Source organism: Heterodontus francisci, chromosome 29 (genome assembly GCF_036365525.1).
Source record: "Heterodontus francisci isolate sHetFra1 chromosome 29, sHetFra1.hap1, whole genome shotgun sequence".
NCBI classification, from domain to species: domain Eukaryota; kingdom Metazoa; phylum Chordata; class Chondrichthyes; order Heterodontiformes; family Heterodontidae; genus Heterodontus; species Heterodontus francisci.
In genome coordinates, this window is record NC_090399.1 from 13,783,657 (window position 1) to 13,800,776 (window position 17,120).

Sequence of the window (17,120 nt, forward strand, 5' to 3'; positions counted from 1 at the left end):
AGAGAAGGTGTGTGATAGGGTGGAGGACAGGAGAGATTAAATGACGGAAGGTTTCATGAAATTGGGTGGGGTGAGGGGGACGGTGAGGTTAAAAACCAATCCAGGGGCAGTACAGATGTTGTCAATGAACTCGGACTGGTTCGATTCCCTTTCCCATCCCAGTCACTCTGCCTTCTTGACCAGCAGCACAAAATATTACAAAGCATTTACAACACAGAAACAGGCCGTGCAGCCCAACAGGCCCAAGCTCCACACGAACGCCCTTCTACCCCTCTTCACCTCATCCCATCAGCATGTGCTTCTAATCCTTTCTCCCTCATGTGCTAATCTAGCCTCTCCTTAGATGTATCTTTATTCTTCCAGCCAGTAGCGAGCTCCACATTCTAACCACTCTCTGGGTGAAGAAGTTTCTCCTGAATTCCCTATTGAATTTGTTCGTGACTATTTTATATTTATGGCCCCTAATTCTGCTCTATCTTCTGGAAATACCTTCAATTTGTCTACCCTGCCAAACCCTTTCATAATCTCAAAGACCTCTGTCAGGTCACCCTCCCACCTCGCCCCCCAGTCTTTTTTTTTCAAGGGAAAAGAGCCCCAGCCTGTTGAATCCTTCCTGATAGGTAAAACCTCTCAGTTCTGGTATCATTCTAGGAAATCTTTATTGCACCTTTCCCAGTGCTGCATTTTATTGGGCTTGGGGCCAAAATGATCCAGAGGACCAATAAACCTGAATAAGCATTTGCGCCACACAAGTGCCAGACAATGGCCATCTCAAACAAGAGAGAATCTAACCATCTCCCCTTGACATTCAATGGCATTACCATCGCTGAATCCCCCACTATCTACATCCTGGGGGTTACCATTGACCAGAAACTGAACTGGAGCAACCATATAAATACCGTGGTTACAACAGCAGGTCAGAGGCTGGGAATTCTGCGCCGAGTAAGTCACCTCCTGACTCCCCAAAGCCTGTCCATCATCTACAAGGCACAAGTCAGGAGTGTGATGGAATACTCTCCACTTGCCTGGATGGGTGCAGCTCCAACCACACTCAGGAAGCTCAACACCATCCAGGATAAAGCAGCCCGCTTGATTGGCATCCCATCCACAAACATTCACTCCCTCCACCACCGACACACAGTGGCAGCAGTGTGTACCATCTACAAGATGCACTGCAGCAACTCACCACAGTTCCTTCAACAGCACCTTCCAAACCCACGATCTCTACCAACTAGAAGGACAAGGGCAGCAGATGCATGGGAACACCACCACCTGAAAGTTCCCCTCCAAGTCACACACCATCCTGACTTGGAACTATATCGCCGTTCCTTCACTGTCGCTGGGTCAAAATCCTGGAACTCCCTTCCTAACAGCACTGTGGGTGTACCTACCTCACATGGACTGCAGCGGTTCAAGAAGGCAGCTCACCACCACCTTCTCAAGGGCAATTAGAGATGGGAAATAAATACCAGCGACGCCCACATCCCATGAATGAAAAAAAAGGTCAACCCATCATAAATCTGCTTTGCGAGAACATGAGGAAGGAAAGAACCCACAGCCAGGATAGCTGAGGAGACACAGACCCCACCGTACAACAACAACTTACATTCATACAACAAGGACGCTTACCAGGTAGCTGCGGAGCGAACCCTTCCAGTCACACCCGGCCTTCCGCTCTGGACACTCAACCACTGTGGTGAAGGCATCGTTCTCAGCTGCTCGATCTGCGTATACCTGCACGAGGCAAGGAGAGGAGATGTTACAATGGTCTCGGGGGTTGCTCGAGCTGCTGGCTCACAAGTTGGTGAGGTATACACATCAGCACCCAAAAATCAACAACTTACGTTTATATAGCACCTTTGACATAGTAAGACTTCCCAAGGAGAGATTATCAAACAAACATTTGACACCGAGCCACGGAAGGAGAAAGTAGGTGACTCAAAAGCTTGGTCAAAGAGGTCAGCTGTAAGGATTATTTTAAGAGGAGGGGAGGGAGACAGAGAAAGCGAGAGAGAGAGAGAAAGAGGCAGAGAGGTTTCGAGAGGGAATTTGAGAGGTTCGTAGCTACACGGCTGACGGCACGCCTGCCAATGATGGGGTAAAGTCAATTGGGGATGCACAAGAGGCCAGAATGGGGGGAACTCAGAGTAGGGAGGTGATCCTATCCGGTACAACTGGGCATGACGTGATATCAGGCTTAAAGCAATAAGCCAGATATGACACTGTCTGACACTGGAGTATAAAGACTGAACACTGCGCTCAATACTTATTGGAGGGCCTAACCCTTTTATTTTGAACAGGTTCCGGCTTCTGTTGCAACCAAAAGCGAAGGGATTTGGAATGAACCAGTTATGCATTCCCATGCTAACTTTACACATTATGACTCCTAGGCCTTTCAGCACATCATTCCCCGAGACAATATTGAGTCCGAATGGATGATTCAACAGTCAACCAGCCTGCCATCAGTCTTGCATGAGCTACAATTTCCTCTACAACGACTTTCTTCTCGGCCTAGCTGCACATAAGGCAAACGATTTCATCCAGTGCGTTGCATTATCTGGGTTTTTCTGCAGCGAAGACCGTTTTTTATGTGGACATGTAGTTAGCCTAACTCGCAACCAGACGAAGTGGTGAGGTCTCAACAACAACTGGCATTTATATAGTGCCGTTAACGTAGCAAAACACACCAAGGCACTTCGCAGGAGAGCTATCAGATGAAATTTGACATTGAGCACACAATGCAACATCAGGATAGGTGATCAAAAACTTGGCTTTAAGGTGCATCGTAAAAGCAGGAGAGAAGTGGAGAGGCAGGAAGTCTAGGGAGGGAATTCCAGGTGTCGAGCAGAAGGAAGTCAGACATGCATAAGAAGGTTAGAATTGGAGGAACGCAGAGATCTTGGAAGGTTGTAGATTTGGAGGCGGTTACAGAGATAGGGAGAAGAGAGGCCAAGGAGAGATTTGAACAGGTGGGTGAGAATTTTAAAGGCACCCAGGATGTTTGGAGTGGGGCTTGAACCCACAACCTTCTGACTCAAGAAGTGGGCATGTTACCAGTAAAGACTCACTCCTTCTAGCACATCATTAGAATGACCAAACAATCACTTTGAGTTGATATACTTTAAGGAGGATATCCCTCGGATCAGCCTTTAACTTGAGCCAGTCCAAACGAGTTGTCATATCCAGGAATACCCAAGAATTACTCCAAGTGAGCCTATTTATACACCTAGATGGCCAATTCCAGATGACTCACTGTAAACCAATGAATTCTGAGATGACTGTCACATGATCTTCATGTGTCATATTTTACGACACCAATAGGTGTGGCAGTCCTCTCAAAGGCAGATCTCCCAAGTGTGTTGGCACTAATCAAACACAGGCGGCTTCGGTGGATCGGACACGCCTGCAGGACGGAAGACGGTTGCATACCCAAGGACCTTCTGTATGGTGAGGTAGCCGGGGCCAGACGACCAGTGGGGCGCCCAAAGCTCCACCTCAAGGATGCTTAACAAGCGAAACATGAAGGCCCTAAATGTCGACTATCGCAAGTGGGAACTCTATCTGGTGAAAGGGAGAAATGGCGACACATCCTGTGGATTGGCGTGCACTACCACGATGACCAGTTGCTACAGCAGCTTGACAACAGGCGCCAACGTCAAAAACAACAACTCACAGCGTCACTGGGCAGCTTCACCTGCGGCACCTGTGGCAGAACCTGTCTCTCGAGGATTGACCTTCACAGCCATCCTTCGTAGATGGAAGGATACCAACCAGATGGCAATGTCACAAACCACATGCATCATTCTCACTGGGATGTCTGCTTTATGTGCAAGGTAACATATTTTTTCATGGTTATAAATATCAAACCTTAACAGGTTTAACTTTAAATGATAACTGCTGAAGCTCCAAACCAGGTATAATTCTTACACAAATCCTTTGATGCTTTTTAAAACTGCATTAGACGGACGCTTCCTGTTTAGTTCGTAATAATTCCCCATGCAGAATCTCAACGACCAAATCAACACCATGTGTTAGCCTCAGTCTAATTCCCTTCATACAATATGTATTATCCATACTGTTAAGCTGTTTTCCTATTATGTTGCTCACCATCCTCTTATGCCCCACCACGAGTGGAAAAGCATGCAGCCACCTGGGTCCCACTGGCTTGTATTCACCCCCTAAACCTTCTCCACCTCCCCCCTCTACGCTTTAAAGCTTATTCCATTGGCTGAGCATTCAGTCACGCCACCTAACCTCACCCTTCCTGGTGTCAGCTGTCACACAGCGAGTGGCACAAGATGTTGTGGGTTCAGCTCCCACTCCAGAGTCCTTGAGCACAAAGCCTTGGCCGATACTCCCAGTCCAGCAGTGAAGAGGTGCTGTCCTTTGGGATGAGGCATTGAACAGAGGCCCTGCCTGTTCTCTCAGGTGGATCCAGAAGATCCCATGGCTGCTGTTTCAAAGAAGAGCAAGGGGAGGTGTCTACGGCCAGTCCTCAGCCCTCAGCCAACACCATGAAAAAAAAAATAGGCGAGCTGGTCGTTACCACGTTGTTGTCGATGGGACGTTGCTGTGTGCTGATTGGCTGCTGGGTTCCCGACGTTACAACAGTGACTACACTTCAAAAATACTTCATCAGCCGTAAAGCACTTGGGTCTGTCCTGAGGCCACGAAAGGCGCTACTGAAATGCAAGTCTCTCTTTCCCTCTTTCACAAAATGTTTTTAAAAATAAAGAAGAATTGTTTCCACTGACCTCTGAGCAATGAAACCTTTCTTGACAAATGCAACAATCTGCCTCATCGGAGGTTCTGAAATCAAAGAAATAAAATAATCAAACGCGCCGTTTGGAAACCAGATTAATACTTGGCACTAAAATAAAAGCAAAATACTGCGGATGCTGGAAATCTGAAATAAAAACAAGAAATGCTGGAATCACTCAGCAGGCCTGGCAGCATCTGTGGAAAGAGAAGCAGAGTTAACGTTTTGGGTCAGTGACCCTTCATCGGAACTGACAAATATTAGAAAAGTCACAGGTTATAAGCAAGTGAGGTGGGGGTGGGGCAAGAGATAACAAAGGAGGTCTAGATTGGACCAGGCCACATAGCTGACCAAAAGGTCACGGAGCAAAGGCAAACAATATGTTAATGGTGTGTTGAAAGACAAAGCATTTGTACAGATTAGGTGTAAATACACTGAATATTGAACAGCAGCAAGTGCAAACCTGAAAAAAAACAGTGGGTAAGCAAACGGAACAAACAAAGATGAAATGAAATAAATGCAAAAAAAAAGATTGTAAAAAATGTAAAAAAGAATGTTAAAAAAAGGAAGAAAAAAAAAATATTTACAGCTAATCTGTACTAATGCTTTGTCTTTCAACACACCATTAACATATTGTTTGCCTTTGCTCCGTGACCTTTTGGTCAGCTATGTGGCCTGGTCCAATCTAGACCTCCTTTGTTATCTCTTGCCCCACCCCCACCTCACTTGCTTATAATCTGTGACTTTTCTAATATTTGTCAGTTCCGATGAAGGGTCACTGACCCGAAACGTTAACTCTGCTTCTCTTTCCACAGATGCTGCCAGACCTGCTGAGTGATTCCAGCATTTCTTGTTTTTATTTAATACTTGGCACAATACTGCGGATGCTGGAAATCTGAAATGAAAACGGAAAATGCTAGAAGTACTCAGCGGGTCTGGCCACATCTGTGGAGAGACAGCAAAAACAGAGTTAACGGGTGACCTTTCACCCGAACTGGGAAAGAATTAGCGGCGTGAACAGGGCCTTAAGCAAGTTAAGAGTCAGGGATGGGGAGAGGGTGGAAACAGGAATGACCAACTGGCAAATGGGATGATGGTGAAAGGGGGGGGGGAAAAAAAAGCAAGGTGTTAACGGGACAAGTAAAGAAACAAAAGACGGGTCCAGAGGAGGTGAAAATGACAAAAGCAGGATCTCATTACCAGCGCTTTATTTTATTACCCGATCACAGGACGTGGGTTTTGCTTGGAAGGCCTGCATTTATTGTAACGTGCCCTCCAATGCCCCTTCACTGTTCAGAGCCCGCTCGATGCAGCGTGCGGTCCCTTTAAGATTGCCACACGGCCACGCATGCGCGCATTTTAAAGGGACCGCTGCTTGTGCATGGCCTATTAGTCCCCTCTGCGTGGCATTCCAATTGTTATGCGGCCCTCCCCGCACCCCCTTCCCCCCCCCCCCCCCCCCCCTTTGAAATATGCTCCTGCAATAAAGAACAACCCCCCACCCCCATCCGAACTTCTCCCACCAATAATCCCTGATGGACCTCAGAGAAACAATGTCGAGGGATGAAAACAGCCATTCAGGCTGATTCTCTCGGAAATCCCCCGATCTGGTCAAAGTTACGGAGGGAGACTGGAGGCGGGGGACCCCAGGGAATTTCTAACCTTTTCAAACCAGGACTCTTCATCAAACGATGACAGAATCGACCTTCTTTTAAAATTAAGCAAAGGAACTGGAACTACCCTTTTCATCCACTGACTACAAACATTAGGGAAGGTTGAGGACTAGAGATTTTTGGACTCTAAGGGAATCAAGGGATATTTGGATCAGGCGGGAAGGTGGAGTTGAGATAGGAGATCAGCCATGATCTTACTGAATGGCGGAGCAGGCTGGATGGGCCGAATGGCCTACTCCTGCTCCTGTTCCCTGTGGAAATCTCAGGTTCGATCCTTCGTGCTGTTTCAGCTCATCGCAGGTTAGCCCCGCTGAGACAAGTTTCTTGTTTTTCCTCTCGCGGGCAGTTTTCCAGCACCTTCTCCGAGTGCCAATGGGCACGTCTAGATCGGTGGGATGTTCAAATGCACGGCACCCGTGGTAGACTCCTTGTTGTTCAAGTACGTCCGAGCTGTAAATGTAAATGATTCCATCGTCTTCTGAGGGCCCTCTCGTGACCGAAGAGTCTGATGCAGGATTGGCATTGGGCGTCCACGGAACTAGCAGTTCATACTGTCCTTGTTGGTGCTTGATGGGGGGAGGGGCTTCTGCAGTTTTGCCACCTCTGGCCTGGGTGTTGTGAGTTTGGCGGAATGATGCACGACAGTGGCACAGCCAACCCTGTTCCTTCTTCATCCCAAGAAAGACGTGGCCATCGGTAGTCACAACCCTGCCTCAATTGCCAGCGATGTCCATGATAATCACAGTGCCCCTATTTTCACCTAGACGCCGATCAGCTACCTCAGCATAAACTGTGGATCAATCCTAGCCCCTGCTGTGTGTTACAGCCACAAGGTGCAATGTGGCATGTGGGTGTTTCCCACTGTTCAACTGCCCACTTCCCTGTAGCAAGTGTGTTTTGTTATTAGGGTTTTGCCCTCTTGGCGTTTTATTTTTCAAATCAACAGAGAGCCACAAGTTTTCTTGTAGGTTTAAAAAAAAAGCAGAAAATCAATTGTTTATTGATCAGTACACCTTATCCCGAAATTGTTGCAACCATATCACACACACACACACACACACACACACACACACACACACACACACACACACACACACACACACACACACACACACACACACACACACACAAAAGAGATAGATAGGGAAAAATAAGGAAAGTGATTTTTTTTATTGGGGGAGGTCTTGATAAACCTGTTAAATTCTCTTGGAAATCAAGTTCTCGATAGGGGCAGGCCTGAGATAATTGTAGATTTTTCTCTTGATTGAAAGTACTGTTGAAGACGGTGGGTCACTTCTAGTTCACTGCTGTATAATGTAGATGTAGGGTTTTACAGCAGGTCAAGTACCTTCTGGGCTTCCTGGAAAACAAGCTGCTGGATGTTGCTCTTTCTCTCTCTCTTTCTGGGGTGTCTCTCTCTCTCTGGGCTGTCTTTTTTTAAGGTCAAGCTGTGTTACTTCTCACCTCCCAGTAGGAGGCGCTCTGGCCTCTTCCCCATGGTGATCGCACAATGGCCCAGGACGTGGCTACTTCACACCTTGTTTCAGCCGAAGACATTCGATTCTGGAATGTTTTAGGATGGGTGTAGGAGGGGTTTAATTGACACCTCTCAGCTTTGAAGATTTGTCCTTGCCAGACAGTTTGAATACACAAAAGTCAAGCTTTTTCCTTCGGCAGCCATTTCAGATGCATTGTTCACTTTTTAAAATAAAGGTTCATTTTAAAAGACAAAGTCAGCTTTTATAACTCTTCAGAGTTCAGTCCATGATTGTGGTATCATCGCATTTCTGGTGTGTGTGATATTGTGACTCAGTGGGTAGGACTCTCCTCTTGCAGTCAGAAGGGTGTGCGTTTAAACCCCGTTCTAGAGATACATAGTCCAGGCTGTCACTCCCAGTGGGGTAGTGAGGGACTGCTGTGTCATCTTTCAGATGAGACATTAAACTGAGACCCTGTGCTGTAAAAAAATCTTTGGGACGTTCTGAGGTCGTGAAAGATATAAATGCAAGTCCTACATGCCTCAGTCCCGCATGGGTGATTCATTTATTCACTGAATAAAGGGGCAGCGGGGATGGGAGCAGTTTTTAATTCCAGTCGTTACTTAATGTTTAGGCCGTGTAAAAGCAGGAGGCAAAAGTGACACATGATGAGAAGGGGTCACATACTGTAATTGCCTGCGGCGAGCTGACTGTAAATACTGCCACTGAAGAAAACGACAGCCACCTCATTTCAAGGTTTCATTTTGACTGTGCCCCTGCAGTTACAGTTCTCTGAAATATAAAATTTTGTTTTCTGTTCTGGGAAAGTTTAGCAAATATCAACCACTGGGAGTCTGGGAGGGGGAGAATATTTCAGCTGTCACGGTATATGTTAGTGTCAGCTGTGATCGGTTGGTAGCATGCGCAGATCTGAGTCAGCAGGTTGTAAGTTCAGAGATTCAAGCACAGAATTCAGGTTGGCGCACGCATGCAGTACTGAGGAAGGCCTTTCAGGAAAGGATCCTCGAGTCCATACGCTTTTTCTGTCTAGAGCTCCTTCCATAATGGGCTTTCTCTCCACAGCCGACAGATAGTCACAAACCTTTCACAGACCCGCAGGGCAACGGCAGAAAAAAACAGCTGCCATCGGGTCTTAAAGTGTCAATGTCACCTTACCGTAGGGAGGAGGGAATGAGAGATAGGGGAGGAGAAATTCATCTTGTGTGGGAACACAAAAGTGATGAAATCAAATTGGAGAACAGCCCGTTTTACACACAGCGATGTCCTTAGGAATGTGCAGATATTAGCAGTGAGGTCTTCGGGAGTGTGCAGATATTAGCAGTGAGGTCTTCGGGAGTGTGCAGATATTAGCAGTGAGGTCTTCAGGAGCATGCAGATATTAGCAGTGAGGTCACCGGGAGCATGCAGATATTAGCAGTGAGGTCTTCAGGAGCATGCAGATATTAGCAGTGAGGTCACCGGGAGCGTGCAGATATTAGCAGTGAGGTCTTCAGGAGCATGCAGATATTAGCAGTGAGGTCACCGGGAGTATGCAGATATTAGCAGTGAGGTCACCGGGAGCATGCAGATATTAGCAGTGAGGTCACCGGGAGCATGCAGATATTAGCAGTGAGGTCTTCGGGAGTGTGCAGATATTAGCAGTGAGGTCACCGGGAGCATGCAGATATTAGCAGAGAGGTCACCGGGAGCATGCAGATATTAGCAGTGAGGTCACCGGGAGCATGCAGATATTAGCAGTGAGGTCACCGGGAGAATGCAGATATTAGCAGTGAGATCTTCGGGAGTGTGCAGATATTAGCAGTGAGGTGACTGGGAGTCTGCAGATATTAGCAGTGAGGTCTTCGGGAGTGTGCAGATATTAGCAGTGAGGTGACTGGGAGTCTGCAGATATTAGCAGTGAGGTCTTCGGGAGTGTGCAGATATTAGCAGTGAGGTCTTCGGGAGTGTGCAGATATTAGCAGTGAGGTCACCGGGAGCATGCAGATATTAGCAGTGAGGTGACTGGGAGTGTGCAGATATTAGCAGTGAGGTCTTCGGGAGTGTGCAGATATTAGCAGTGAGGTGACTGGGAGTGTGCAGATATTAGCAGAGAGGTTTTCGGGGAGTGTGCAGATATTAGCAGTGAGGTCACCGGGAGTGTGCAGATATTAGCAGTGAGGTCTTCGGGAGTGTGCAGATATTAGCAGTGAGGTGACTGGGAGTGTGCAGATATTAGCAGAGAGGTTTTCGGGGAGTGTGCAGATATTAGCAGTGAGGTCACCGGGAGTATGCAGATATTAGCAGTGAGGTCACCGGGAGCATGCAGATATGAGCAGTGAGGTCACAGGGAGTGTGCAATTATGGATGGCCGGATCCTCCTGCGCTGCCAGATATTGACAGAGCAGTCGGAGGGCTGGAGTGTCCCCAGGAGTGTACAAATATTGAGGGGGGGGATCCCCAAGAGTGGGCAGATACTAATGGGGTCATCCCCAGAGGTGGGCAGGTACACACTGGGCAAGGGTGGAGGGGAGGGTCTTCCCATATTGAACAGATCCAAAAAGGGAGAGTGCCTGGGAGTAGGCAGATACTGACAGGCCGGGAGTCCGATGAAATGGACAAATACCAAAGAAGCGGTGGGGGGGGCGGTTGGGAGGTGGGGTAAGGCTACCCGGGAATGAACAGATACTAACACGTGGGAGGGTGGTGGTCTGTCCCCAGGAGTGAGCAGATATTGACATGAGGGTATACCAGGAGTAAGCAGTTATTGAAAGGAGGGTATCCCCTGGAGTGACAGATATTGATCGGAGGGTATCCCCAGGAGTGAGCAATTGCTGACAGGAGGGTATCCCCTGGAGTTTGCAGATATTGATAGGAGGGTATCCCCTGGAGTGAGCAGCTATTGACAGGAGGGTATTCCCAGGAGTTTGCAGATATTGACAGGAGGGTATCCCCAGGAGTTTGTAGTTATTAACTGGAGGGTATACCCTGGAGTGAGCAGTTATTGACAGGAGGGTATCCCCCAGGAGTAACAGATATTAACAGGGGGGTATTCCCAGCAGTGAGCAGTTATTAACTGGAGGGTATCCCCAGGAGTAACAGATATTGACAGGAGGTTATTCCCAGGAGTTTGCAGATATTGACAGGAGGGTATCCCCAGGAGTTTGCAGATATTGACAGGAGGGTATCCCCAGGAGTGAGCAGTTATTAACAGGAGGGTATCCCCAGGAGTAACAGTTATTGACAGGAGGGTATCCCCAGGAGTAACAGATATTGACAGGAGGGTATCCCCAGGAGTTTGCAGATATTGACAGGAGGGTATCCCCAGGAGTGAGCAGTTATTAACAGGGGGGTATTCCCAGGAGTAACAGATATTGACAGGAGGGTATCCCCAGGAGTTTGCAGATATTGACAGGAGGGTATTCCCAGTAGTGAGCAGTTATTAACTGGAGGGTATCCCCAGGAGTGACATATATTAACAGGGGGGTATCCCCAGGAGTTTGCAGATATTGACAGGAGGGTATCCCCTGGAGTGAGCAGTTATTGACAGGAAGGTATCCCCAGGAGTGAGCAGTTATTAACTGGAGGGTATCCCCAAGAGTAACAGTTATTGACAGGGGGTTATCCCCAGGAGTGAGCAGTTATTAACTGGAGGGTATCCCCAGGAGTGAGCAGTTATTGACAGGAGGGTATCCCCAGGAGTGAGCAGTTATTAACTGGAGGGTATCCCCAGGAGTGACAGTTATTAACTGGAGGGTATCCCCAGGAGTGACATATATTAACAGGGGGGTATCCCCAGGAGTTTGCAGATATTGACAGGAGGGTATCCCCTGGAGTGAGCAGTTATTGACAGGAAGGTATCCCCAGGAGTGAGTAGTTATTAACTGGAGGGTATTCCCAGGAGTGAGCAGTTATTGACAGGAGGGTATCCCCAGGAGTAACAGTTATTGACAGGAGGGTATCCCCAGGAGTGAGTAGTTATTAACTGGAGGGTGTCCCCAGGAGTGAGCAGTTATTGACAGGAGGGTATCCCCAGGAGTGAGCAGTTATTAACAGGAGGGTATCCCAGGAGTGACAGATATTGACAGGAGGGTATCCCCAGGAGTGACAGATATTAACCAGGGGGTATCCCCAGGAGTGACAGATATTAACTAGGGGGTATCCCCAGCAGTGAGCAGTTATTGACAGGAAGGTATCCCCAGGAGTGAGTAGTTATTAACTGGAGGGTGTCCCCAGGAGTGAGCAGTTATTAACTGGAGGGTATCCCCAGGAGTGAGCAGTTATTGACAGGAGGGTATCCCCAGGAGTGAGCAGTTATTAACAGGAGGGTATCCCAGGAGTGACAGATATTGACAGGAGGGTATCCCCAGGAGTGACAGATATTAACCAGGGGGTATCCCCAGCAGTGAGCAGTTATTAACAGAAGGGTATCCCAGGAGCAGGAGGGGATGAGAGGGAGTGGGAGGGAAGACCTGTCTCGGTAAGTTGTGGGGCAGACTGAGGGCGCAGTTGGTCTTTCCCTGCCTGTCAGCCTCTATGTTTGTGCGTTCTATTATCTCTACATTTGCAATGGGGAGATTTCCCTCTGTGTGCAGCAAGCGTGAAAAATAGCACAAATCTGCAGCTCTCTCTCACTCAACCTCTCTCTCTCTCCCTTCCCTCATCCTCTCTCTCCCTCATCCTAGAACCATAGAATCATAGAAAAATTACAGCACAGAAGGAGGCCATTCAACCCATCGTATCCGTGCCGGTCGAATAAACTAGCCACCCAATCTAATCCCACCTTCCAGCACCTGGTCCATAGCCTTGCTGGTTACTGCACTTCAGGTGCAGGTCCAGGTACCTTTTAAAAGAATTGAGGGTTTCTGCCTCCACCACCATTCCTGGCAGTGAATTCCAGACACACACAACCCTCTAAAATGGAGAGTGTCCTGGGAGTGGGCAGATACTGACAGGCCGGGAGTCTGAAGAAATGGGCAAATACCAATGAGGCGATTGGGGGGTTGGTGGAGAAGGCTTCCCAGGAATGAACAGACACTAACACAGTGGGAGGGTGGTGGTCTGTCCCCAGGAGTGACAGATATTGATCGGAGGGTATCCCCAGGAGTGACAGATATTGATCGGAGGGTATCCCCAGGAGTGAGCAGTTATTTACAGGAGGGTATCCCCAGGAGTAATAGATATTGATTGGAGGGTATCCCCAGGAGTGAGCAGTTATTGGCAGTAGGGTATCGCCAGGAGTTTGCAGATATTGACAGGAGGATATCCCCTGGAGTGAGAATTCTTGAAAGGAGGGTATCCCCAGGAGTAACAGATATTGACAGGAGGGTATCTCCAGGAGTAACGGAGATTGACAGGAGGGTATCCCCAGGAGTGAGCAGATACTGACAGGGGGGTATCCCCAGTAGTTGACAGATATTGACTGGGGGATGTCCCGGGGAGTGGGCAGGTATTGACGGGAAGGGTCCCCGTTGGCTGAGCAGATATTGATGGGGTTACGGGATTATTGGGGGTGGAGGCGGTGGGGAGGTGGGAGTTCCCGGGAATGGGCAGATATTTACCAGGAATTGACCACACAGATAAATTGGAAAACCACTGATCGACTGGCGATCCTGGATGCTTCCGCTAATCAGATTTTGGATGGGTGGAAGTGGGTGGAGGGGAGGGCCTTCATCAAACAATACAAATACATTAATCAGATCGGGGGAATTCACATCTGGGCTGAACTAAGCTGTTCAGTTTGGTTTTTCAGGGAACTTTATAGAACTTTCTGAGGGATATACCAGACACAAAAACACCTCGTCTTCAAAACCAAAGGGCCACTTTTTGTCCCATTGATCTCTGTCCCCCTGGAGGAGACCTCTCTTTAAGATGAACAGCACCTCTTAACAATGCAGCACCCCCGCAGCACTGCAGTGGAGTGTTGGCTCATATCAGCTGATGTCCTGGTGTTGGACTGGTAGTCACATCCTGCCAATCTAGAGGCCAGACGAGCACCAACTGGGGGTGAGTTGTAGGGGGAAAGCCACACTCAGTGCTGCAGATTTGTGCTATTTTTCACACTTGCTGCACACAGAGGAAAATCTTCCCATTGCAAATGTAGACATATTAGAACACACAAACATAGAGGCTGACAGGCAGGGAAAGACCAACTGCTCCTTCAGTCTGCCCCACAACTTGCCTAGACGGGTCTTCCCTCCCACTCCCCCTCTCTCCCTCCCACTCCATGCTCTCTCTCCCTCATCCCCTCTCTCCCTCATCCTAGAACCATAGAAAAATTAAGCACAGAAGGAGGCCATTCAACCCGTCGTATCCGTGCCAGCCAAAAAAACTAGCAGCCCAATCTAATCCCACCTTCCAGCACCTGGTCCGTAGCCTTGCCGGTTACAGCACTTCAGGTACATGTCCAGCTACCTTTTAAAATAACTGAGGGTTTCTGCCTCCACCACCATTCCTGGCAGTGAATTCCAGACACCCAGCACTCTCTGGGTGAAAATGTTTTTCCTCATGTCCCCTCTTATCCTTCCACCAATCACCTTAAATCTGTGCCCCCTGGTAATTGACCTCTCCGCTAAGGGAAACAGGTCCTTCCTGTCTATCTAGGCCTCTGATAATTGTGTACACCTCAATTAAGTCACCCCTCAGCCTCCTCTGTTCTAAGGAAAACAACCCTAGCCAATCCAATCTTTCCTCATAGCTGCAACTTTCAAGCCCTGGTAACATTCTTGTAAATTTCCTCTGTATTCTCTCCAGAGCAATTATGTCCTTCCTGTAATGTGGTGACCAGAACTGTACGCAATACTCCAGCTGTGGTCTAACCAGCATTTTATACAGTTCCAGCATTACATCCCTGCTTTTGTATTCTATACTTGGGCCAATAAAGGAAAGCAATCCACATGCCTTCTTCACCATCTACCTGTTCTGCCACCTTCAGGGACCTGTGGACATGCACTCCAAGGTCTCTCACTTCTTCTACCCCTCTCAATATTCTCCCATTTATTGTGTATTCCCTCGCTTTGTTTGCCCTCCCCAAATGCATTACCTCACACTTATCTGGATTGAATTCCATTTACCACATTTCCGGCCACTCAACCAAACCATTGATGTCTTTCTGAAGCCTACAGCAATCCTCTTCACTGTCAACTGCACAGAAATCTTTTGTGTCATCAGCAAATTTCCCATTCATGCCTCCCACATTTAAGTCCAAATCATTAATATATAAAACAAACAGCAAAGGGCCCAACACTGAACCATGTGGAACTCCACTGGAAACAGCTTTCAATTCGCAAAAACACCCGTCGACTACTACCCTATGTTTCCTGTCCCTGAGCCAATTCTGGATCCAACCTGCCACATTCCCCTGTATTCCAATGGGCTTTCATTTTACTGACTAGTCTGCCATGCAGGACCCAGTCAAATACCTTACTGAAATCCATGTAGACCACATCCATTGCACTATTCTCATCAATCCTCCTTGTTACTTCCTCAAAAAACTCAATTGAGTTAGTCAGACATGGCCTTCCCTTAACAAATCCATGTTGACTATCCCTGATTAATCCGTGCCTTTCCAACTGGCAGATTATCCTGTCCCTCAGAATAGATTCGAACAATTTACCCTCCACTGAGGTCAGACTGATCGGCCTATCGCTTTTAGCCTATTGCTCGCACCCTTTTTCTCCCCAGCTCTCTCCCCATCCTCTATCTGTCCCTTTGCCCCCACGCTGTTTCTCTCTATGGGAAAGAGTATGGAAGAAAATGGAAAGGGGGGGGAAAGCAGAGCACAAACGAGCCCCCCCCCCCCCACCCCCTGACGACTGAAGGAACTCACAGGAAGAGGCAGTCGAGGCAGGCGGTGCAGTATCTGTGCCCGCACTTGGTCTGCTTGGGCTGGATGAGCAGGAATCCACACGAGGAGCAGAGGAGGCCGGTGCTGGAGCACAAATCGATCGGAACGATTCCGGACACCCGAGCAACCATTTCCCGAACGGGAGGGCAATGCCAATGGATAAAGGAGATAAATAAACAAAGATCAGCAGCAGCAGCCGGTCGAACAGCGGGGAAAACAGTGAGTGCAAATTGGCTCCTGGTGGGTTTGGGCAACACTGACAGCGAGCTTTTCCCAGCTGTCATGTTTTTACATCGCAGGAGGGGGAATCCCGGGCCAGGCGGCGGTGACGTCACAGGCAACCCCGGGCAGCGCGCGCCTCACAGTCATTGTCACTTTTTACGTGATTGACAGCTCCGCTCCGGGCCGCGTTCCATTCATTCATAACAGGTAGCAAGTGTCTTTCCCAAACGCGCCCCGAATTTCAGCAATAAAGTCCACTTTCCTACCTGGTGATTTCCGCGGAATGAGGGCGTGAGTTGTATTCCGCCAAAGTACACGATGTACCCGGTGAGATCATCAGTTGTTTTTTTCAGGAATTGACCCCAGGAGGGCTTGGGTGGAGCAGGATTGGCTGAGCCGAGTGAAAATGGGGAGTGACGAAGCGAAAGGGGGACTTCATTTTGCAGGGGAAGACCTGCTTTTAGTTCCCCCTTTTGAGAGAACGGCGACTTTTCAACTTCAACTTGCAGTGCCGGGAGAAACGCCACATTTGATCACAGCAACAGGAAATGTACATTTGTATAGCGCCTTCAACGTCCCGAGGGGCTTCCTCGGAGTATTATAAAGGGGGGGAGGGGGAAATGACACTGAGGCACGTCAGGAGATGTTAGGTCAGGTGACCAAAGGCTTGGTCAAAGAGGTAAGCTTCAAGGAGCATCTCTCCGAGGGAAGCGAGGTAGAGAGGGTTAGGGAGGGAATTCCAGAGCTCAGGGCCCAGGCAACTGAAGGCACAGCCGCCAATGGTGGAGCGTTTAAAATCAGCAATGCACAAGCAGTCAGAATTGGAGGAGCGCAGATATTTCGGAGGGGTGTGAGGCTGGAGGAGATTCCAGAGATTGGGAGATTCACATAAAGGTTTCAGCAGTCAGTACAAACAAACTGCCCTGAAAGGACTCGGGTGACTCATGCTTCCTGATTTGATCTCTGCTCTGTCCTGAGTTGGTTGATTTCAGCCCAAAAGCTCCTGACACGAGGCAGTAAAATAGGGCCAGAAAATTCTGGGAAAACTCTGCACGTCTGGCAGTATCTGTGGAGAAACAGAGTTAATGTTTCAGGTCACGAGATTCACGAGAATGGTTCCAGGAATGAGGAAGTTCAGTTACGTA

General features: G+C 48.4%; 1 protein-coding gene across 2 annotated transcripts in view; it reads right to left on the reverse strand.

Moving 5' to 3' along the window:
• The window catches only part of LOC137345945 (TNF receptor-associated factor 2-like), a 36,682-nt gene extending 20,413 nt beyond the window's left edge, over positions 1-16,269 (reverse strand). For both annotated transcript variants that reach the window (XM_068009198.1, XM_068009197.1), the window contains exons 1-3: positions 15,736-16,269; positions 4,755-4,809; positions 1,630-1,734 (exon numbers count right to left, since the gene is read on the reverse strand). In XM_068009198.1, the coding sequence (XP_067865299.1) occupies positions 1,630-1,734; positions 4,755-4,809; positions 15,736-16,037 (462 nt within the window). In that variant the 5' untranslated portion in view covers positions 16,038-16,269. The remainder of the gene's footprint in view (positions 1-1,629; positions 1,735-4,754; positions 4,810-15,735) is intronic.
• Positions 16,270-17,120: the final 851 nt, after the last annotated feature.